Source organism: Carlito syrichta, unplaced genomic scaffold (genome assembly GCF_000164805.1).
Source record: "Carlito syrichta isolate Samal-C Ts95f unplaced genomic scaffold, Tarsius_syrichta-2.0.1 Scaffold314864, whole genome shotgun sequence".
In the NCBI taxonomy this organism is placed as follows: Eukaryota; Metazoa; Chordata; class Mammalia; order Primates; family Tarsiidae; genus Carlito; species Carlito syrichta.
The window spans coordinates 556258-575485 of record NW_007258960.1 but is presented as its reverse complement, the minus strand read 5'-3'; the positions used below and the strand labels follow the sequence as shown (position 1 = coordinate 575485).

The window sequence follows — 19228 nt, the reverse complement described above, 5'->3', positions numbered from 1 at the left end:
ACCCAAGCAATCTGGACACACCTCCCCACACCCAACATTCCAAATAGTTCTCTCTTCTCTTTGAGTCAAACTCCTTCAGAGTAGTTAGCCTTTATCTCAACTTCCTCTGTCTTCAATCGGGCTTCCTTTTACAGTAAGTCCCCCTACATACAAACGAGTTCCATTCCAAGAGTGTGTTTGTAAGTCCAATTTGTTCATAAGTCCAACAAAGTTAGCCTAGGTACCCAACTAACACAATCAGCTATATAGTACTGTACACTAACAGCTTTATAATACTTTTCATACAAATAATACATTAAAGAACACAAAAAATAAAGCAAATATTTAAAATCTTACAGCATAGTACCTTGAAAAGTATAGTAGTACGGTATAGTACAACAGCTGACATACAAGGGCTGGCACGACAATTGTATCTTTGAAAGTTCACAACTTGAAGGTTTGTTTGTAGGGGACTCACTGAATCCCAAACCTGCTTCTGCTGGTCACTAGGGGCCTCCGAATCACCAAGTGGAACTGACAAATTTCCTCTTACTCTCTTCTTTGTATTTAATATGCCTCTCTTCCTTCGGTTTCCCAAACATCAATCTTCCTCCTCTCTTTCTTACTGCTCATTCTTGGCTTGGCTTCTCTCTCTGCTGTCTTTTTTAACAAAAGACCAAGGCTTCCAAAAGGATTGGACAGTGGCCCCTAAAAATCCTTCACTTTCTCCTGGCAATCTTAGCCATCTTTGCAGAATCAACTATTTCCTGCTTAGTGAAGAATACACAAGCTACACTCATCCCAAGTCTCTTCCTTAATTATCAGATGCATATTTCCAACTGCCTACAAAGATAATTAAACTCAAATAGGCAGAGCTGGGATTAGAAATTTGTTTCATGCCTTAACCATTCTCCCACACAGTATCCCTTCTATTATAACTCTTATCACACAACATGGTAGTTGCTGACTTTTTATCTGTCCCTCCCAGGAGAGAGAGCCTCATGGAAGACAAAAATTCAGTTTTACTCGGCACCACATTCTCAAGTCCACCATGGGGTCTAGAACACAGGTGACACTCAATAAATGCTTGTTGGGTGAAAAAAGGAGGGTAAAGACTCTCTCTTTTTCACTTCTGCATACCCAGCATGTAGTAGGAGCTCAATGAAAGATTGATGGAAAAAATAATTTTAAAATGTTTTTAAAAAAGGGAGAAATACTGAAACAAAGTACAAATTCTTTTCACCCCATCATAGATGAACAGAAATAATGTCTTTTTTGGGGGGAGAAACTTCAAGATTTTCCATACTGCATCTGGTTGCACCTATAGCTACAAAACAATATATTTGCCTATCAAATATTATAAATATATTTGTATTATAAAGTTACTAAAAACTACTCTCTAATCATTAATCAAATTAAAATGTTTTATTAAGATATTAAAATTTTATACACGTTACATATATGATATGTATTAATCCAATCATTGTTTTAAAAAAATGAAGGACTAGATTCAAGGTGCTCGTGTTTTGCGCTAAGATTAGGAAGTCATCAAGCACTTAAAAATATGAATTCTAATGATCATTTCTATGTTTTTGTTTGTTGGATTACACAAATACATTATGTTTTAAATGTCAATTTCCTATTCAGGAATACGAGATCTAGATGAAGATCTTTATACAATTTCAGCTATTTCCATAAAAATACTGAGTTTTAACCTGTGAAGAACCATTCTGTCTTAAAGGATGACTTGGCTTTAGAAATATGGCTGTTACAATTTTTGAAAAAACAAACATGTTTGAACAACACTTTATAAGCCAGATGTGTAGTGCCAGCCTTGGCTAACTTATCTGATAAGCCCATGGCAACCCTGAGCTAACATACAGACTGTTATTTTGTATTACACAAATTATTTATTTCTAATGATGTATTTGTATCTTAAGACATATTCAAAAATATCCCCCAGGCCAAGCGTGGTGGCTCACACTATAATCTCAGCATTTTGGGAGGCTGAGGCAGGAGGACTGCTTGAGCCCAGGAGTTTGAGACCAGCCTAGGCAATATAGCAAGACATTGTCTCTATACAAATAAAAAAATAAAGAATAAAAAAAAATCCACCAGAAGTGGTGGTGCACACCTGTAACCCCAGTTACTGGGAGGGTTTGGGCTGAAGTGGAAAAATCCTCTGAGCCCAGGAGGTCAAGGCTGCAGTGAGCCACAAGTGTGACGGAGCCTAGGTGACGGAGCGAGACACAGACTCAAAAAAACAAAGAAAGTACCCCAATTCTGGCCTACTCTTCCAAGTGGCCAGAGCAGTTAAAAACTCATCTCTCTTCTTTCTCCACTGTTTCACACATGAGTCAGCTGGGGCTCCAAAGTCCCTCACATGTTCCCTCCCGCCCTTTCATGCTTCTCACTCAGTCAATGTACCCATTTTCAAAATCAGTTGTGTCACTGTTTCCCATTAGTATGGATACTAATAAGCTAACTATATGAAAACAAATTCCCACGAATGATCACACAAACACAAATCTTTTGTTAAAGTCCAAGGAACAGAGTTAGCTTCATAGCCTCTATCTGGCTGGCAAATAAGCTCACATTCTAATCAGAATTTCCTTATCTCGGCCATTTCATCAGTGGAGTAATAAAAACTGCCCTGGTTTCTGAGCTGCCTCTACAGAGCCTACATTCTAGATACTATGCCATCAATGGAGGGCTCTGCTCCTCAAGGTGTCAGCATCAGGCTGAACTGGAAGTACAATTCAGTTCTAACCCACTGGCCCGCAGTTCTAAACTCTTACTTACAAACCAACAAAACTATCATCTTACAGAAAAAGTAATCAAACATGTATGCTCTGGATTAAAAAGTTCACATGGATAAATGTAACTACATTATTTATTCCTATAGCTATTCAATTTTAACTCTCCAGAAAAGCACACGCATATGCATGTCTTTAGTAAGAAAAAATAATGCAGCAGTCTTAGTCTGGACACTCTGATAAGTGGAAAGCTTAAACTCCCTTGTCATAAAGATACTTAAGCTTTCTTTGGATTTCTATTTCCATTCTCTGTGTTACTGTACATCTTGCCAAGTTCCTTCTGGCTCAAGAATGTCTGATGATAGGTCTTTTCCTCCTAGATCAGTAAGCACCACATCTCCGCTAGACAACACTAAGGGTAACTTCTTGACAAGGAATTCCCCGCCCTTTTTCAACTCAATTGTTTCAGTCCAACTCAGTTGCTGGGTTGACAAGGCCTCACTTTCTGTGAGTTTCTCTGAGCATAGAAGGAACTGCTAGTCACACTAATTATGACCCATAGAATCTGATGAGAGAAAGTAAAAGGCGAGGGTCGCCTGATGTCAGCAGCAGGTTTTACTAATGACATTAGAAACAAAGTCAGGCAGGCAATTTTCTACAACCCCAATTTTGAAAGGGGCCAACGGAAATCCTTTAAAAGAATTGGTGAGCTAGACGAGAGGCCTACAAGTTTTAGATGCCCTCGCAATTGAGAGGCAGCGATTGTTCACACAGATCATATTCATGCAACTGGTACGGTTTACCTGACTGGCCCTGACATTTCTGAAATGCATTATAGGATTGAGTCAAAGGAGATAAAATTTCTTCTGAAAAACAAAACACCTACCCCCTAAAAAAAGATCAACTCCTTAAAGCCATGAGGGGAGTCAAGCTGACTGTCATTTTGACCTTGCTTTGCTCTAATTCAGGAGACTACTTAGAAATGTACTGAGCAACCCCTTCCTTCGGCTCAGCTAGCAGAGCTAATAGGCTTCTAATTAATTTCCAGAAGATTGCTGTTATAACTAACAGGTTTTAAACATTTGGTTGATTGGGGAAAATGAATTGAATATAATGTATTTGATTTGGAAAATTAGTTTTCATTCTATGTGCTTACCATAATAGTGTTTATTTTAAGTTTACATGATTCCATTAAGAGTCCCAGAACACCACAGGGTTGTTTCCATCCTTACAGAGTCCTAAGCAACTTAAAAAAAAAATCAATTTACATTTAGATTTTTGTTGGCCTTTATTTGAGGGCAGGTTAAATTCATTTTTGTGGCTTTAATAAAAATCTTCACTTGCTAATACGGCAACAGGCCCAAATACTTCAAAATGATCCTGGCGATACCTCAGTCAAAAGCCCACTCATTGAATGCAAATCCCCTCCAGAAAGGCTCTGCACACAAAGTAAGATGAACCAGTTACTGCATTGTTTACTAAGTTTCACTTGATTCCTCCTGACAACCATTTAAACAATGAATGTTGGGAAATGTCCCTCAAAGAATCAACAACAATGGCAGGGATCAGAGCTTTTATATTTAGCTAACACTATTTTTAAAAGGAGAAAATATTTCTTCCTGAAGGGATTATGGGAAGCCTTATTAAAGACACCTGCGAACAAAACAAGTGACAGTAGATCTTTATCATAATTGATAACTGAGTTATCCTTTATATAAAACTCCTTGGTGGAGACAATAACATTGAGATTTATCTTTGCTGTAGATTCAAGAAATCAGCTAATTGGGACCAGCAGTATTCAATAATGATAAGTTTACCAAGATTATGTGGGTGAATAGTAAAAAAGACTCTTGTCTCTCTGTTTAAATAGAAGTACAACAAGACCAGAATTTTCTCTCCTCATGCCGATGAGAATGTTTTATATTGACATCAAGTGGCATCCATCCCTCTCTCTCCATATGTGACACAAAAACAAATGAGGGATTCTAATTATGACGGCTCACTCTGCTAAGCACACAGTGGGCCAGCCAGCTTTGGAAGCTCACCCTGAGTTGTTACAAAGAAACAGAATCTTTAGCAAAATCTTCCTGAAGTAACTAACAATCAATGTCAAAATGTGTATTTACAGTCATCTGCATTCTATGAAAACCATGAAGCTGTTTTAAGGAAAGACTGCTTCTGGGGGTAAAAATAACATAGCTAAATCTGGCAGGACACGTTTTCAAAATAAGTTGGCATTAGGGGGAAACAAAAACAAACCTGAGGTCCTTGTTTGTAGTAAAAAATACTCTACCAGTGAGTCTCGGCTTCTTTCACCTTGGTAAACAGTGGATACCTTCGCCCATGGGCTATGCTGTTTGCAGTCACATATTCACTGTTGCCTTTCTGTATGACTAACAGGAATTCCTGTAATCATTTCAAGCCTATGACTGATTTTTCTGACATTGCCAAATTAAGTAATTTTGGCTTTTTTTTTTTAATAACAGTGACTCCAGAAGTGCTCTAAGGCATTTAAGCATTGGGGGGAAAAATGGGTGTGTACGGGGGCCACCAGGATCAAGCCAAAATTGCAGACCCCAACTGTAGCTTTTCTACTTCTTGGCCTTAGACTTAGTTAATGATTAGAACGACTGTAGACTGGCCTTCGGAAGCGTGAAAAAGGTTCAAATCCATGAAGTGCTAGCAACAGCGGCTGGGATTTTAGAATACGTGCAGCTTTGAATAGATTAATTTCTCTTCCAAAATAAACACTTGGAAAAAAAGAAACTTCCCCAGTCTGAATCTCTGAAAAGCAGACAGAATTAAACAAAAAGAAAAGAAAACAAAACAAAACCACATAAGTAACAATACTGAATAAGGAGATGAGAGATGAAATGACCCAAGACTATTCTTTAGAACCTCAAGTTCACAGACAAAATAAGTGCTTTATTGAAGGCATTCTGTGGGATTGTTGGCTTTTTTTTTTAAAAGACAGCTTAAGTCTTGGAGCAATCAACGGGTGAAAACAAAAAAGACATTTTCTGAGATGACTTTGATCCTGTACTCAAATTGGCTTAAATATCTTTGCCTTTAAAGGCTTTGTATCTGCAATAACTGCTCTCTATTGTCCTTGTTAACAAAGTATTATTTTCACCTTATTATTACTAATCTTTTCTTTGTAAGTAACCACACCTGGTTTTATCCCCCCCCAAAAAAGGTGCCTAAATATTTGCTTTTTGTGGTAATACAATGCATAATTTAGTTAATCTAGGCTATCTTTCCGTGAGAGGTGATTGTTTCTATATTATGAAATGTGTTCACAGTAAAGCGAAATCCACGCCAGATACCTGGGAGGCAGACGGAGAGCCACTTACCAAGCATGTAGCTGCTGTGAACCAACCCTGACACAACGGTGTAAGCCACTCCTACACAGGAGGCATTACTCATGCTAACTTAGCCTCCTAATCATAACCACACCTTTCTTCTACAAACATGGTCTTTTATTAAGTTAACATTACACACTGCCAGGCCAAGAGCCCCACCCCCGACCCCCATGAAAAGTCCTTGAAAATATAGTGTTCTATTTGAGAACTTGACATTACTGTTAACATTACCTGGATGAAATCTAAAAATGTCAGGGGCAGCAAATCATCCAAATGTCCAATGTCTTTGGAAAAACGATTTAAAATTCTTCCTGCAAGAACAGGATATGAAAAATTACTCATTTCCCCGGATAGACCCTTTAAGAGAAACAATTCACAAATCAAAACAATATTTTAAATGCATATGTATTTAATATATTATGCATTCATATTAAATAAGCCGATGTCAGTTGTGAAAAAAAAGAAAACATGATGACACCTACGGAGAAACAAGAATGTCACCAAATGGCATTGGGAGGGAATTGAAATGTGGCCCTGATTTTTAAAAGAACAGAGGAAAAAATCATCCCAGTGTCAGGAGGAGTTCCCTCTTAGATGCCATCCAGGACATCAACTCAAGTGCCAAGTAGGTAGATGAACAGCTGCAAACTACACACGTGAATCCTAATTATTTCACTAATGTTGCTTGAGTTATCACAGTGCATTTTGCTGTGGTGTATTTTAAAATAAATTTAATTGTAACCTCTCTGTTTGTAAGATGCCCTCTCTGCTCATGACATCTCACATTTTGGGGAAAACTTGGAATCCTTACATTTCCAAGTTGCAAGTTTACTACTGGAGTTCAGGTGTACAACAAGTGTGACAAACACAGGCGTCGACATCCAATAAGACAAAAGAAATGTATGCAGGACAACAGAAATATTAATTAATGACTAAAGATCACTTCTTATCATCTATTTTATTTCCCCTGTCAAGTAGAATCCCAGAAAACAGTATGTCATAAAGGCTCTATAAATAGAAGATCAGAATTGGTTCCTAATATCTATTCTGTCAAATGATTTCAATCAAAACAATGGAAGCTACATACACACAGCCTATTTTGATGTAGGTGACTCCTGAGAAGTGTGTGTGTTTAGGCCTCTGAACTTTTTTCTCATCAATGCTCCCAGAGTGCTGAAGGCTACAGATGTGATATGTGGCCTTCAGTACTCTTTCCAGGGTGCGTCAGAAGTGACTTCCTCCCAAGGCCCTTCATACCAAGCCACAACTGGACCATGAATGGTCAGATGTTGGGCCTGGGCTGCCTCCCATTACTGGGCACCTGATGTCTTACAGATCTCCCAGGGCGCCAGACTTGGTGGGAAGTGCAGGGTGTGCAAGTCGTAGCTGCGCCCCAATTCCCGTCTCAGTCTTTGGACACGCAGACTCCAGAAGGCATCATTTAGTGACACCTTTGGCAGGCCCGATGACAACTTTTCTGAGCCTCTAATAATACCTCTTCTAGAGGGTTGCCCTGAGGATTAAATGGGCTCATGTCTGTGAAGGAACCTAATCACAATGCCAGGTACTTTTTAACAGGTGCTCAAAAACAACAACAGAAAGGTGAGATGATGACTATTACCCACAGGTTCTGCAGCATGCCACCTAGGAGGAAATTCAACTTGTTCAGTGCAACTCCTGATTCAGATGCTCCAGGGAGGAGCTTGAGTGAGACTTTCCAACCAACTCCCGGGGTGCCCTTTCTGCTGTTTGCCAGACCATACTTTGAAGGGTAAGAGATTAGGTTATTTAATCAGTTGTGCCTGAGGAATATTAAAATTAGGTGGGTAATTTCCCACATATTCTTATGGATTCTATGGCCAACTAGTCATTTTTGCACTTCTCAAAGCATCACTACCAAAACAAGGAAAATATGTTTAAAAATATTAAAGACAGGCTGGGTGTGGGGACTCATGCCTGTAATCCTAGCACTTTGGGAAGCCATAGTGGGAGGACTGCTTGAGCCCTGGAATTCAAGACCAGCCTAGGCAACATAGCGAGAGCTCATCTCTACAAAAAATAAAAGAATCAGCTGGGCATGGTGGTATGCATCTGTAGTCCCACCTACTTGGGAAGCTGAGGCAGAAAGATCACCTGAGCCCAGGAAGCGGAGGCTGTGGTGAGCCGAGATCATGCCACTGCACTCCAGCCTGGGTGACAAGGTGAGACCTGACTCAAAACATATACTAGAGACATAATATACTTGCTACCTCTAATGGAAAAGTAACAACTTTTTAACATAGGTAAGATTCAGAAGCACTGCAAGTAGGGTAGTTTTTAAAAAGTTGAAGCAATATTCACATTTTTTTTAAAAGATGAAAGGCTACATAGATGGCTCATAGGTGAAAACCACCCTTTTACTAGATGTGAGAATCTTGATGTCCGACAGACCCATAGTTGGCAAACAGCATGAAACTGAAGGAAAACACAAACTGAGAAAAGCCATTAAATCACACAGCTACACCAAAAACTGAATTAAATGTCAAAGATCACCCCAAACCTAAATTCTTATTCACCAATGAGCTGAGTGTAGAAATCTGAGATTAGAAGGTTCAAGAGTAACTTCCTTGCTCTAACAAAACAGTCCATAGAATGAATGGAGTTTGCAGAAGGAATATTTTCATCTGACTTTGCAGTAGACTGTCAAAATCAGAGCTGTGATTTCAAGTTCACGACCTCATAGTAATGTTCCCAGAGGTCTCCAAATCAAATCCTTATCATGAAGTCCCTCCATGTACATGCCATGCTTCTGCATCCAAATGACATCTGGCCCCTGCTGGAATATCGCCACTGATTCTGAGCCAAGAAGAGTCACTGTTTCCTGGGGCAAGCCAGTCCCTCTTCAGACTGTTCTGTTAGAAAGGGCTCACTTACATTAAACTGAATCTTGCCTTCCAGGAACATCCGACCATTGCTGCTTATTCTGCCCTTGCAACCATACAAAGTGAATCTAATTTCTCGACATGACAGCTCTTCAAATACTTGAAGAAAGTTAATCATAGGCTTTCCAGACTTCTCACAAGCAACTATCCCTGGGGTGCCTCAATTATCCCTCTTAACACACAATGTCCTGTCTTGGCCATTGGCTCACCATAGAGTCAGGCGGTCAGTCTCGCTTAATGCCTCGTGCCCAGGATTAAAATCAGTACACCTGGTATTGTCTGCATACCTCAGGGTAAAATGGTAACACCCTTTTGCCCAATCTCCACAGGATACCCGACGACCCAGCCCACAGTCACAGTAAGCTCCAGCAGCCAGATCACATCCTGGAATCACATTTAATGAAAATCTACATCACCCCAACTCTGCATTGCACAGGAAGATTTTTTTTTTTTTTGAACAGTTGGGCAATATGAGAGTACATTCCTTTTGACCCCAAATTTCATGTCTAGGAAATATCCCAAGGCGTTAGTAAGTTCATCAAAGATTTGGCAAGTCAGAAAAGGGTCTGTAATGAGTTATGGAAATTTTAAATACTGTACAGTCTTAATTTTCTAGAGTGACTATGTATTACTTGTGTAAAAAAGTAAAATGGGGAGGGGAAAAAAGAGAGAAAGAAAAAGAAAAAAAAAAGAACGAAAATTGGGAAGGAAGGAGAGACCATTCTCTTGAAATATGTAATATTATATCACACTTATCTTTATCACATAAAATATATCACTTTATCTAATTGCTCTGATAAAGAAAAAACACATTTTCTATCTTGTATACAAAATATATCACAAAAGATGTTACCAAACTTCTTGTCAAAACACAAATTCATAAATGACTGTATTTTACAAACTGATTCTAGAATCTAATCTGAAATTAGCATCACCTCTAGAATTCGGACAACCTCTCCCATAGCCAAAATTCCTCAGCTAACTAATAATCAAACTATAACTTAAAGCTTGGAAGTTCTCATGTCTAGTTTGAGTCTCATTCTTTATTTTGTAAATTAGAAAGTATATTTACATATCAAAATATTGAGGTATATTTTATATCTCATAAAATTCACCCATTTCACGTATACAAATCAATTAATTTTAGCAACTTTACTGACTGATAAGATTATCACCAAAAATAAGTTTCAAGACATTTTTATCCCCCAATAAGATCCCTTATGCCATTTATAGTGACTTGCTTTCTCCACCCTGAGCCTCAGGCAGCCATGAATCTACTTTGTATAAATTTGCCTTGCAGTAACTTTCATGTAAATGAAATCACACAATATGTGGTCTCTTTTGTGTCTGGCTTTCTTTTATTTAGTGTAACGTTTTGAGGTTCATCCACGATGCAGGTTGTGTCATTCCTTCTTTCCTTTTGAGCCCCATTCTTTCTCACAGAAATAATCTTAGGCACCAGTCAAAAAGGCCCCATCAGGCCATGCCAGACACTTTTACCTTGAAGGTAAAAGGGGATGTGTTTCGTGAACACTTCATTATAAACGTCTTTGTAGGTACCCACACTTAATTTCACTGATGGTTCTAGAACCTTATTCTTTTGATTAAAAACTGGCCTTTTGGTTTGCTATCCCTGCAGAGAGTTAGAAGCCGAAGTATGTCTTTGGGCCGGACACCATGTTGGGTGTACTCTCAGGTGCCTGTAGCTAATGGTAGGTGGGATGTGGAAAAGCAGGTGGGAGGGACAAGAAAAAGAACCACCATGTGGTGAAAAGTGAAATAGAAATCCAAGCACTTTATTACAAAGAGTGCAAATGGAATAATGGATCCAATGGAGCAAAGAAAATGATGCACTTGTACATTCCAAGTACAATATAAAGTCACACAGTAGGGCAAAGATCGGTCCAGAGTAGGGGTTTTGGATGGAGCCTAGAGATAGTTGCTGGGCTTCAAAAGACCCCTATGTGCATGACGCTGTGGGCCTGGGAGGGTAGGAAGCCCTTCAAGGAGCTGGGCCAGGCTAGACTTCTGCATCACTCAACTTGGACCAGCAAGAGAACAGGAACAGAAGCTGGGTATTTTGGCACATCTTCAGCCATCCTGTCGGAAAAGGCCAGCAATATGGCGACGGCTCACAGAATGGCACGAAAGAGAAAGCAGGGTGGGAACAAGGCACCATGAGGTCGTCCTCCTCTGGCATGCAGTAGCAACAGGACTTCAGGCAACTCCCCCAACCTGAATTGAGACTCAAATTCCTTATCCATCATGGAGATTGTACATCCCCAACTACTCACAAGGTCAAAGATCATGAGAATAAAAGAGATCATGATCAGGAAGCCATCTTCTAAATACTGAAGTAGCACACATGAGTGAGGTGTTATTCATATTACTATAGGATTCCAGAGCTTTAAAGGGCTACTAACTTTCAAACTCTGTCTCATGAAGATTCTGAGACTCCACCTTGAAGAATAAGGCAGAGGAGGAAATGAAGGCCGACCATACCCACTCTAGACACCTACCCTTCTCCCTTCACTGCCTGTCCTCTGCCAAACAGGGTCTTACATCCATTCAGATGTTCATATAGTGACTGCCTCTAAAGAATACATCCATGTAACAAACATGCATGTATATCCCTTGAATCTAAAATAAAATAAAAGAAAGTCTTCTTCAGGAGACAGAGAAATGTTCACAGCACTTTGCAGACCAAGTTCTGTTAGAGATGAGGAGACAGACGAATCTTGCTCAAGGTGATGCAATATTTTTGGGGTGGATACTATCTACCAGCTATCCTGCGATTTCCACACAGCAGAGAGAAGCTGCTCAAGAAACCCTACTCTTTGGGGCAACTGACTTCAATATCTTTTGCTGGCTCACATTTTTTTTCTTTGGATAAAAAACATTGACCGTGTTTTTTCCTCATTCTGGTTCTCTTCCTAAACTTGTCTTACATGGATTGCAACAGTTTCCTGTTTACTTATGCATCCCACATCTTATCTCTACTCTTGATCTCCCAGCCCAGGGCTTACTCAGACACTTAGCTGTCCTATAAAACATCATAAGTTCAACACATCTAAACTAAACAGAACCCTTTGAAATGGACCCACAACAACCCACGTCCAAATTTTCAAAGCCTGCCTTAGGCCTATGCCCAAACACCCAGCATGAAATCTTTTTTCTTTTCTTTTGAGTTGGAGTCTCACTCCATCCCCCAGGCTGGAGTACAGTGGCACGCTCACAGCCACCCCGGTGTCAACATGCTGGGCTCAGGCGATCCTTCTGCCTCAGCCTTCCAAGTAGCCAGAACTACAGGTGCGTGCTACCATGTCTGGCTAACTTTTAAATTTATTGTAGAGATGAGTTCTCACCAAGTTGCCCAGGCTGGTGCCGAACCTCTGGCCTCAGGCAATCCCCTCACCTTGGCTTCCCAAAGTGCTGGGATTATAGGCTTGAGCCACCGTGCCCAGCCAGGATGAAACCTTTTAAGTCACTTTTGACTTATCTTTATCTCACATAATTACCAGAATGTCTTCACTTTTCATTTAAAGTAATCTCATTTACATCCAATTTATGTATCCATCAAATCAAATCAATGGACTTTTTAGGAACAGTGAGGAGAGAAGAGATAGAAGAGAGCTACCTACTAACTTCCCTTCCATTCCAGTTACCTTAACCCTTTCTCCTCACCAAAACTCTTGTTGGCCAGTGTAGCTCTTAGGAATATGCCACTCACACGAACGTCTTCATCAACAACAGACAGGGTATGGATAACTGTGCTTCCCTTCTCAGGAACCCTCCATAGCATTGACCATCATTAACTGACCAAAAGTGACTGGGGAGCTAACCCACAGACTATCTGCCAAAACCATTCCGGTTTCCCTTCCCAATAACTACGAGGCTATGAGAGAAGTAGAAATATAGAGCAGAAGCATCATCCGATGACAGGTTAAGGGACATGGACCCGGACTCAAGCCCAGCTCCTGTGAGAATAAGACATTCCCAGTTCCAGTTCCCAGGAAAGTGAGTCTCGCTTCGGCTCCATGAGGCGTCCTTGCTGCCTTTCAATCAAGCTCTCCCCGTCTGAGCTACAATCCAAAAGCTTTAACCAGAACAACACCATGTGTCCAACAAGAGATGGAGTAACTAAAGTTAGTTGGAGAAATAATAAATTTTACACAGTGAAACTTTCACAATTGCTAATCACCCTTCTAAAGAACAAATAAAACTTTAAACAGTTTTAACTGTTTGGACCAAACCTTTTTCATGTGAATTATAAACTTCTGACTTCTTTTTTTTAATTATAAAGATGTGGGGCACAATTCAGGGTTAAGTATACAAACATTGATTATACAGGTACCCTTGTTAATGAGGTAGCAGTTTCCCTCAGCTGCCAATTCCACCCCCACCTCCCCGGACAGTTTCCCATGACTGCCAAATGCTTTCTTATAGTATTATAATTGTTCAAGTTTCTCTTACAAGTGAGAACATATGGTACTCTGTTCTTTGTTTCTGTGACAGATCACTGAGTATGACTGACCAGATTCAAAAAACACAGAGCATAAACACATCTTTTCTTGATAAAACAGAACTAATATTTTGAGGATCAGTAGTTTGACTGTTTTGAAGCATGGCAATGTCCTTAGAAGCGACTAGGCTGCTAGGATGTATCCCCCCCCATTCCCAACAACTGTGGTTTTGTATTCATGAACTTTTAGTCAATATGTTTTGCTGCTGCCCCAAACCTGCCTGCTACCTCCATCTTTATTTTTGTGGTAAGGAAGGAAGGAACCCTACAGCCAAGAAGTTGAAAACAGGCCTGAAGTAAGACTCAATATACTCTCCGCCAAGAGACTATTGTAGACAATGTAGACAAAAACATTGTAGACAATGTTCACGTTTTAAGACATGGCTTTCCTAATGCTTTGTTTGGTAAGAGACTTTCAGTTCACTTCCTGATTTCCCCTAAAGTTTGGAAGTGTTCTCAGAAGGTAACACAGCATAATCTATTTAGTAGCTTAGCTAGTTTTTTGGGGGGTTTTTTTGAGTTGGAGTCTCGCTCCGTCGCCTAGACTGGCGTGCAGTGGCCACTCCCGGCAACCGCAGCCTCGACCTGCTGAGCTCCGGCGATCCTTCCGCCTCAGCCTTCCAAGTAGCTGGAATTACAGGCGCACGCTACCATGCCCAGCTAATTTTTTGATTTATTGTAGAGATGAGGTCTCACCAAGTTGCCCAGGCAGGTCTCGAACCCGCAGCCTCAGGCAATCCACTCACCTCAGCCTCCCAAAGCGCAGGATTACAGGCTGAGCCACTGAGCCCGGCTGCTTAGCTGGTTTTCAAGTGCAACTGGCCCTTGAACAGTACAGATCTGAACTGTGCAAGTCCATTTATATCTGGATTTTCTTCTGCCTCTGCCACTTCTGAGACAGCAAGACCAACCTCTCCTCTTCTTCCTCCTTAGCCTACTCAAAGTGAAGACAACGAGGACAAGGAGTTTGGGATGATCCACTCCCACCTAATGAATAGGAAATATATTTTCTCTTCCTTATGATTTTCTTCATAACATTCTTTTCTCTGGCTTACTTTATTATTATGTAAGAACACAGCATATAATACATAGAACATACAAATTACATGTTAATCAACTATTTACATTGTCAGTAAGGCTCTGATCAACCGTAGGGTGGAAGTAGCTAAGTTTTGGAGGAGTCAGAAGTTGTATGCAGATTTTCGACTGGGGGATACCCCCAACCCCCATGTTGTTCTACAGTCAGTTGTATGTTAGTCTTGAATTCACATCTAGATTACACACACTCTGTAAAGGGACAACATTCCACATAAGACCTATAACAAAATGCCCAGAGAGTCCTGGGACTGGACTTACTAATGACATGCCATAAATCCAATAGTTGTCCAACTCTTTTTAAAAAATGAGAAACTTTCTGGGCAGATGGATCCTCACACAAAACCAATAACCAAATCTATAAAATAAATATATAAAAAAAGAGCTCTTACTGAAGAGAGACTATAAGACCTGAAACCCACTCAATGACTACCTTCCTGCAGGTCCCCTGGGAACAAAATTGAAAAAGTTAATCAATATGGATGCAAAAAAAAATGCTCCCTAGTCATTTTCAGTCTGGAACCATGTCAGTGAACTTAACCAGGACACTGCGGACCCATGAGCATCAGAGTGGCTTTAAATTAGAAATAGTCCAACATTCACAAAAACAATGCTTCTCAAACTTTAATCTGCACAAAATTACCTGAGATCTAGTTAAAATGCATAGTCTCAAGAGCTCTGGGTAGAGCCTGAGATTGTGTATTTCCAGAACAACTCCAGGGGATGCTGACGCTGCTGGTCCAGGGACCACACTTTGAGTAATGAGGTAGAATCTGGAGATTTCTGATGATGTTCCTTCTGTTTCAAGAACCTATAAGATAACCTTGTCCTGCTCACACATACAACAACTTTTGTGGTTTCAATTCCTTTCTGTGCTTTGAGGAGTTAAAGACCAGCTGGCTCTTTTTTATTCACAGAAATTGGAGTATAGGCACTGTCAGGACAGGGGGTTTTGTCTGTTTTGTTCTGTGCAGTGTCTACAGTGCCTGGACCGATGCCTAGCATTCACACTGACTGAATAGATAAAACAAGTCCTTTCACTGCAAATAATAAATTGTTTGTTTTCAAATTTCAAGTCCCATTTCCAACGCTTGATATTTCATGCAGTCCTTCTGGCGGGTGTTTTCTGATCTGGTGGCATTTGTTGCCACATAGTGTGTGGCTTGTCATCCCTGCCACTTTCCTTGAGTTGCTGTTGACCCCAGTCTGTGTGCCTTCAAAGGGCACTGAAATCTCCAGCTGCAGTCTCAGTTTGGGTACAGCAACTTACAGAAGTCGGCATGACAGCATGAAAGCAAGAAAACCAGTGACTCAGAGAGGAGAGAGCAAGAGAAAGGACAGCTGGCTCCAGGTGTTGGGTGGCTGAGGCGGCGTTAGAGATGGGAGCAAGGAATGGATGGGTGTAAGGCAGACACAGAACACAGGAGGGTTTGAGAGCAGGCAAGGCCAGCGGAGAAAGACAGGAGATGGGACAGGAAATGCAAGGCACAGATAGCAAGAAAAGCATAGACAACCAGACGTGGGCAGAAAGTTCTGGCCTAGCCTTAGCCCAGCCTTAGCCCAGCCTTAGATAATCTCTTGAAGCTAGGAACTCCTCCAGAACTTAAAGATAAAGTCATATAAGAGATATTTTATTTAAATAGTCAACTTAAGAGGGTATATCCTAACCCAAACCATTTTCTTAAGACATCGCATTTGGCACACAAATCTAGGAGAGTTAGCTTACTGTGCTGCGGAAGAGGCCTGCCATCCCCCACAGATAGACCCTCAAAGATTCCTTCCTCCTTGTCACAGCAAAGATGGGCTGTAGCACCTACAGATGCTTGTCTTTCCTCTTCCAACCCCCACCTACCTGCTTATACGCCAAGGAAAGCTAGGACCATGGTTCCAGGTGACAGGTCCTGTACATGCCTCGTGCACACTCCAGCACCAGCAGTAGGAAAAAAGGTGGGGAAAAGCCACAGGCAGACTTACAGAGGCGTGGGGAGAGTGGTTCCAGTGGCGGCAGGGGCAGGAGGATACCTAACATCCTGGGAACTTTGTATCTCTTGGGAGTTGAGATAGAATCAGGACTGCAGTAAATCAACAAGGGATTATAGTTCTCCCACAGTGAAGGAATGCCTCTTTAGAACGATTATGCTGTGTTTCCAAAGTCTAGTCGTTTCTTGCCTTTTCATATAATTAAGACATAATAAAAATAGTACTTGCAAGGTTTATTACATGACATGACAAATTAGAGAAAATGAGTTGCAAAAGTATGTGTGTGCTCTTTCCTTTTCTAATGAGATCTTTCTGATTCCTCACCGGAAAGATGCCAGGTGGGACTGTCCATACTAGATGACTTAGAAAAACCCAAATGGCTTCAAGGCAAAGGGCAATCCCATGATCTGTTTTCTACATCCAGCTTCAAGTTCTCTTTCCACTAAGTAACAACAATCTCAATCCTTGTACCTATTTCCTCTTGCACACCAATTAGAACACACTTAAACCCTTGTCAGAACTTGCTATTTAGAATTAAAAGTTGACATGTTTGGAGAATCAAATTGACACTTGAGGTCAGTGCCGTGGCTCACACTTTAATCCCAGCACTTTGGGAAGCCGAGGCAGGAAGATTGCTTGAGCCCAGGAATTTGAGACCAACCTGGGCAACATAGCAAAACCTCATCTCTACAAAAACAAAAAATCAGAAAAATTAGCTAGGTGTAGTGGCACGTGCCTATAGTCCTGGCTACTTGAGATGCTGGGGTGGATAGATGAACTGAGCCCAGAAGTTCAAGGCTGCCATGAGCCATGATCATCACTGCACTCCAGCCTGGGACACAGTGAGATCCTGACTGGGGCATCTTAACTTTGTTGGGAAGCTAACAGGATAAATATAAGTGAAGACAGTGTGTATAGTGACACAACATGACAGGAGCACATACCCAGGTGGCAGAAATAAGAATGCACAAACAATGCACAAACCATGCATGACACAGGTAGCAATGAGAAGGGCACAAGGGGTGGGAGTTGTTACCAGCTGGTGTGAGTTACAGGGTCAGGCAGGGTTACTCATGGTGGGAATAGGACCTGAGAATTTGGAAGGAAGGCAGAGGATGCATTGATGGAGAATGGAAGAGTTTGTCTAGGCAGAAAGAATGACATCCGTCAGGACTAAGAGGTGGGAAAGGGAAAAGGGATGACAAATATTTGCCTAGCTGATGGGAAGAGCGTGACCTACAGTGTGCTAGCATAGGAAAGAACTGGAAAAGAAAGGCATGTTAAGGGGCCTCCCTGAAAATTCCTTTCAGGCATAGCTCTTCAAAGCCACGCTCGTAAGGAGGAAGTACTGAGGAGGGACGCCACAGGAATAAGGACAGAGGGACACTTTTAACATTTGACCTATAATGGGCAAGGAGACCAGCTCTGCCTCAGCCTCTGTGTACAGAGGGATACCACACCAACTCACCATTATGCCCTCCCCACAGACAGCAGAGATCTGGACGAGACTGTTGTCTCACGGTTGTTTTGGTTCATTCATGCTTGATTTCTAGAAAACCACCCCACATTAAGTAAGTGCCAGAAACTGTGTAAAGCACAACATATACATTATCTCAAAACTATGACACAGACACTACTCCCTGCTGCTGTTGTTGTTGAGTCATGGTCCTACTCTTGTCGTTCAGGCTGGAGTGCAGTGGCATGATCATGAGCCCTGTCTTGACCTTCCAGACTCTGGTGATCTGCCACCTCAGCCTTCCAAGTAGCTGGGACTATAGCCACACACTATAACATCCAGCTTATAACTTATTTTTTGTGGAGATGGGGGTCTCACTATGTTGTCCAGGCCGCTCTCAAACTCTACGGCTCAAGCACCCACCTTGGCCTCCCAAAGTGCTGGGATTACAGTCATGAGCTACCAGGTCTGGCCTGTTTACTCCCATTTTTAAGAAGAGGCAGTTGAGGCTTAGAGAAGGCAAGAAATTAACTCCAAGACACCCAGCTGTATCATAGCCAAGCTGTGACTTGCACCCAGCCTTATAAAGAGTTAGATAGGGATGTTCATGACATGAAGCTACTTTACTGGACGCAGGTGCAGGTTCTATTAAGTATCTATTAATAAAAATAAGCCAGTAAGTTCCAGGCAGAGCTGGTATTAAGCTGGTATGAATGGCGATGGCCAAACCAGATGTAGACAGCCCAGGCCCTTCTGCCTGGCTAATATCTACTGTATTGGACGCTGAATACTTTGACTATCACTCCTGCTTAGAAGAGTTTCAGGAATTCTCTCTTGGCTAACCATAATTAAAGCATTTAAAACAACTACACCTCAAAATTAAATTACATAAGTTACAGTAAGCTGAAATAATACATTAACAAATGAGTGAATGAATAAATGAGGTCTAATAAAAGGCATAGTTGGTTAGGAAAGTCCAGTGGCTTGAGTGGCACCTCGTCCCAGCCCTTAACATGTTGTGTGACCCAGGGCAAACCTAATCGTTTCTTGATGGAAAGTATCATAGGGGATTATCCTTGAAGAGTAGATACACCTCACAGATTGCCTCAGGAAACTATTTTGCTACTGCAGCTATAAATGCTTTGCTACAGCAAGTG

The 19228-nt window shown here is 41.1% G+C and overlaps 1 protein-coding gene across 1 annotated transcript in view; it reads right to left on the bottom strand.

Annotated features, from left to right (window-relative positions):
• Positions 1–1994: 1994 nt before the first annotated feature.
• The window catches only part of ABCC4 (ATP binding cassette subfamily C member 4), a gene marked incomplete at its 3' end in the record, with an annotated part of 131320 nt that continues 114086 nt past the window's right edge, over positions 1995–19228 (bottom strand). Inside the window, exons 20-21 of the mRNA XM_021705970.1 lie at positions 6329–6408; positions 1995–2055 (exon numbers count right to left, since the gene is read on the bottom strand). Of these exons, the coding sequence (XP_021561645.1) occupies positions 1995–2055; positions 6329–6408 (141 nt within the window). The remainder of the gene's footprint in view (positions 2056–6328; positions 6409–19228) is intronic.